General features: G+C 39.2%; 2 protein-coding genes across 2 annotated transcripts; both read left to right on the plus strand.

Moving 5' to 3' along the window:
• Positions 1–1,044: 1,044 nt before the first annotated feature.
• Positions 1,045–2,275, plus strand: LOC110266843 (uncharacterized). Its single transcript, XM_021111878.2, has 4 exons — positions 1,045–1,410; positions 1,495–1,720; positions 1,812–1,888; positions 2,099–2,275. The coding sequence occupies exons 1-4, from the start codon at positions 1,045–1,047 to the stop codon at positions 2,273–2,275; spliced, it is 846 nt and encodes a 281-aa protein (XP_020967537.2).
• Positions 2,276–2,867: 592 nt separating this feature from the next.
• Positions 2,868–4,211, plus strand: LOC148544643 (uncharacterized). Its single transcript, XM_088498423.1, has 2 exons — positions 2,868–2,954; positions 3,666–4,211. Exons 1-2 carry the CDS (start codon positions 2,868–2,870, stop codon positions 4,209–4,211), a joined length of 633 nt encoding a protein of 210 aa, XP_088354549.1.
• The last annotated feature ends 1,331 nt before the right edge of the window (positions 4,212–5,542 follow it).

The following is a 5,542-nucleotide window of genomic DNA, read 5'->3' on the forward strand; positions in this document are numbered from 1 at the left end:
AAGACAGTGCACGTTGTATATGACAAATAGAATCCATTTTTTATGTTGTAATTAGGTTTTCATAGTTCGTGACAACTGACAATGTATGAAGTTGTGTCCATGGTTGTGATGTGTTTATTTTTTGTGAATCTGATGCTATGTTTGTAGTTAGGGAAGAAATGAAATGAATGACGGAATCCTAATTGAGAAGCTGTCATTGCTTTGTTGTCAACCATGCTTTTCGTAAAAATCCCAATGCCCAAACTGCATACTCCCTGTAAAGTTTTGTCTTTCATATTCTTGAAGTTAATAAAAATGTATGGTAACCATTTGTTAGGAAGAAAGCACGTGATTAATAAATAAATGGTAAGGAAAATTCTGAAGTTGTGTAATTAGTTATGTATAGAGGAACACTACTTTTATTCTTGCAATTGATAATTTTGTATATCCTCTTGTACTTTTCCCTCTCTATTTCGTTGTTTTAAGCTGATTGACTGGTTTAAGAGACTATCTACCCTAGGTCAGGTTCTGCATCATGAGTTTAGTTTCTATTTTTAAATGATAGTAAATAATCGAAATGTATGCCAATTTCTCTAATATTTTGACCTGAAAGGATTTTTAGTAAGTAGGTTAGCTACCGTTCATGTGTAATAGATAATTTTGGGCATGATTATATGGTAATATTACTCACAGTTGAATGTGCATGCAAATTACGTGATTAATTGTATTGTTGGTAGTTTATAGTTAGTTTAAGAGTGTAAATAATGTTTTACTTTCTATTTTATTTTCCCTGAGACCTTAAAATTTGCGCATAGAAATATTTTATTATTGAGCAGCCATTCCCTGTTTGGGATTTATTAAGAGTTGTTTGGAAAGTTTATGCCTTTTTTTTTTATGAAACGATTTTGCTAGGAAGAAATGGATCGGTCGGAAATTATTAAGCGATGCGTGTCTTTTTATGAAGAGACGAGATCCAACCATGAAGAAAGAATGTTGTTCTTTGTGCTTACGCTGTTTGTTTACTTTAGGGGTAGAACTAGTGGCCGACTATCGTTAGGGGGAAGAATGAATAGTAGAATTAGACGTGAGGCCTTAGAGCGTATTGTTGGTGAGGGTGATAGGAATTGTATCTGGGAGTTGAGAATGAACACAAATGCCTTTGCTAACTTGTGTGAGTTGCTGCAAGTTCAGGGAGGACTTACAGAGGATGGTCATGTAAGCCTGCCGGAGCAGGTTGCGACCTTTTTAATTATCTTAGCGCATCACAAGAAAAACCGTAGTCTACAGGTTAGATTTTGTAGGTCCGGCGAGACAGTTAGCAAGTATTTTAATAAAGTTTTGAAGGTTATAATACGGATTCAAGGGATGTTGTTCGCGAAGGCTACACCAGTTGCTGAGGACTGTGTTGACCCGACATGGCGAAGGTTTAAGGTAGACCTTATTCGATGTTCTGTGTGATTGATGTTTATCTGATGGATTCTCTATCTGAATATGATAGCCTTCTATGGATGGTAGGGTTGCTTGGGAGCATTAGATGGCACTTACATAGAGGTGACAGTCCCAGAGTCTGAGAAGGCAAGGTACCGCACAAGAAAGGGTAAAATATGCACCAACATGTTAGGAGTGTGTAACCGGGAGATGGGTTTTGTGTACGTACTCAGTGGATGGGAGGGTTCGGCATCTGATTCACGAGTACTTCGCGATGCAATAACTCGTCGTAATAGTCTTAAGATACCCCACGGTAATTCTGCCATGTCTAGAGTTAAGTATATACAACTAGATTGAGTTCATGATAGCTATCATCTTACGTTGTTTGCGTTATTTGTGCATAGGTAATTACTATTTAGTTGATGCTGGCTACACAAATGGTCCGGGGTTTCTTGCACCGTATAGAGGGACTCGATATCATGTAAGAGAGTGGGCCCAGGGAGCACGTGCACCGCGCAACTACCAAGAATATTTTAACCGGGTACACTCGTCTGCAAGGAATATCATTGAGCGATGCTTTGGTTTGCTGAAGAAGCGCTAGTCCATCTTAAGGAGCCCTAGCTTTTATCCCGTAAAGACGCAATTTCAAATAATTATTGCCTGTTGTTTGCTGCAAAATTTCATTCGAAAGAGTATGGAAATGGACCCGGAGGAGGAAGGTAGCATTTTGGATGAATTTACGCCCGATGGAGATGAGGAACAGCATGGAATGATCGATGTGGTCGAAAACACGAACGAGTGGAGTCACTGGCGTGACAACATAGCACATGAGATGTATGAAGAGTGGCGTGCAAGTCGTACGGAGTAGCGTTGTGTGTTTTAGGGATGTTGTAAGGACGGCAAGTGAATTTGTATGAATAGTAGAGTGTTGAGACATTGTAAAAGCACATTCTTTAATTTTCGACTACTGTGTGTTTGTGCTGTTGTTTGCTGTTTTATTTCTGTTTGTCGTGGCAACGACCAGTGTTGTAATAATTAAACTACTTGTGTATTTTTTCCTGATTTCATTTCTTATGGCATAGACCAGTTTTACTAATTTTTGGATATGTCTAACTCTTTGGTAATCCGTTTGTGTGGTTTGATGGCATATTTTATTACCTTTGCAAAATACATGTTATTCTAACTTAACTTATTAATTAGGGTTTTAATTAGCTTAATCTTGGAAGCAAGAAATGGAGAACAAGCGAATGTGGAGTGATGAAGAGACACTGGCCTTTGTTGGCTTCATGGAGGAGTTTGTCGTTGACGGTCAGAGGGCTGACTGTGGGCAGTTTAAACCGGGAACATTCGAGAAGCTGGCTTTGAAGATGTTGGAGGCTTTCCCTGGTTGTACACTGACCGCGAAGCATTGCAAGAATAAGCACAAGCGGCTCAAGGAGAAGTACTAGTACGCCGCTGATATGCTTGCTTGTAGCGGATTCGGATGGAACAACGAGAAAGAATGTGTAGAGGTTGACAGTAAAGACGTCCTTGATGCCTGGTTGAAGGTGCGTGTGTTTTAGGAATTCCGTTGGGTGGTTGCCATTTTTGTGTTAATTTAGTATAACTGTTTGACCAGGGGGTTATAATTTAATCATTCATGCTTGGTTATAATTTAATCAAAAAAATGCTAATATCCGTTTTAAGATTTTCATTTCGTACTTCTTCCATCAAAATATAATCCATTCAATTCAAACCCAATCACCTTCTGCCAAATAGTAATGAATATTACACATATATGACACTTTATAAAAGTATATTATGTTGTTGGTTCACCCTAATTAGTTTGTTTTCTTTGATCCCGAGATATGGCAATGAAATTAACGAACCAAGCTAATAGGATTAACTATTCAGATATTGTTGCACTGTGACATATCAGCCACTTGTAACAGAAAAATGTTTGAGTTTTAGTTCTTAAAAAGGTTATCAAAAGATTTGTTGCAAGGTGAGTAATTAGCCACTTGTAAAAGGAAAATGTTTCAGTTTTACTTGTTAACAAGGTTTTCAAAAGACTTGCTGAATAGTGAGTAATTATCACGTCCCCATACCTTAACCTCTTCCTTTCATGTTTCCTTTTGGACGCTATTTATGCATTGTGCCACTTTTGTGCGTAACCATTTTTAGCACTTTGATTTTGCATCCGGTTCATAAGCATTTGTAACCATTTGTAATTGTGTTATTTCCTAAACATTACTAATTCCGGTGTACATGTTTCGCAGGCACATCCTACCAAGTTCTACACTCCTGGCAAGCCATTTCCTTTGTTTTACCGGCTGGAAGGTATCTTTGGCAGGGATAGAGCCACGGGAGCCGGGGCCGTAAGTGGCTTCGATGCGGAGGAGCAGGTTAACGAGGAGACCGACGACACCGCTGCTGGCTTTGATCAGTCTGAGATGTCTCCACCTCCAGACCAAGAGGGATTTGCAGCAACGCAAGGACAAGCATCACATTCTGAGGCCGGGGCGACCGCCGGAAGCACAAGGCTATGCGGGAGGAAGAGAAAACAAGTTGATGTACTGGAGAGGATGGCCGACCAGATTCAGCAATCATCGGCTGACCAGCGCAAGAATGCCCAGCTGATAGCTGATGCCATTGTTGGTGTGAACGAGAAGTGGAAGGTTGGCGAGAAGCTCACACAGCTTGGATTCGGTGATGACGAGGTCGTCAGGGCGATTCTAAAGTTTGCCGAGAGTCCTAATGTGTATGCACATTTCTGGGGCTTGTCAGATTCACAAATGGTTGCGCTTGTGCGTTCCATTATATGAAGTACAAGACTAGTTAAGTTTATTAACAGTGTATTCTGGTATTAACCATGGTTAAGGGTGTTAACTTTTTGAGTCTTAGGTCTTAGGATTTAAGAACATTGTCATGTGTAACATGGTCACAGTTTGGTACCCTTTTGTGTGTTGCTATGTTATCGTTCCTTAACTATGTAATTTCCTTTGTTTTGCTCTTTTTTGGATGAATACCATGGTGGGTGATTATCAAGCTTAACAAGTTCCTCCATTTTCCATGCACATTAATTTGTACTACGATTTAACTTACAACGATTACATCCTAGTGAGTCTAGAAAATCTGTTTTATTTCTTTTCAATAGAAATAGTGTTATCCATCTCACGCATAAGCAAAATGTTTATACATTTGGCAGCCAAATGCCTTCCTCAGAACTACATTATGATTGTCAAAATACATATCCACTTATACAAAGAGAGGTGAAATTTCTCTCACAGGCAAAAATGGGCTTGACACAATGTTGGTTCAAAATATGAATTCCTTCCATCTTTTATACCAAGTATGTGCTATATTTATTACAATTTCTGAATTCCCTATTTGACTTCGAAGGCCATACTACAACTTACACAATACTACAATGATCAACACAACATAAAAAAGGGAAACAAGAAGTTGAACGCACATTAGAAACTTCAGATACACAACTTCAGCATTAATTCTTTCCACTCGTTCGCTCGGCTTAAAATCAAAGTTAGGCTGAGAAGATCGATCATCTCCGGAGTCAGAAGGCTTGACATTTGGGCCTGCCCATCTAAACTATCCACATTGCCTTGTTGGACACGCGTAGTACTTTCTTCCCGGGTTGGCCACGCTATTTGAAACTTGTAATGGTGCTCGTAACCCACAATCACAAAACCGGTCTCCCGTTATGTTCCCGCTGCCGTACGTACCACTTGTTGATCTACGACTTGAGGAAGCCATTACTAACCACCCTACACATTTAACAGTAACTGAAACAATTTTAATGTACTTCACACAACATATAACAGAAGCAGACGACTCACATATGAAACAACCAACGATGATTCAAATGAAACACATGCAGAATTGTAACACAAATTTTTTGGTTGCAATATCATGTCTCTGTACCAGTTCTTATGATTTTTTTAAAAAACAGCAACAACGTTTCTTAGCACAGTTTCAGCATCCACACATACTATATCATCAACACTGCTGTATACTTGTATGCCAGGTTCCACTGATTCAGAAATTTTTAACTGAATCACCATTCAGAAACAGCAGGTTACATTATAACAACATTCAATACGGTCAACCACTTACAATCACCATCATGTAACAAGAC

Source organism: Arachis ipaensis, chromosome B9, assembly GCF_059453495.1.
Source record: "Arachis ipaensis isolate K30076 ecotype BB chromosome B9, ASM5945349v1, whole genome shotgun sequence".
Classification (NCBI taxonomy): domain Eukaryota; kingdom Viridiplantae; phylum Streptophyta; class Magnoliopsida; order Fabales; family Fabaceae; genus Arachis; species Arachis ipaensis.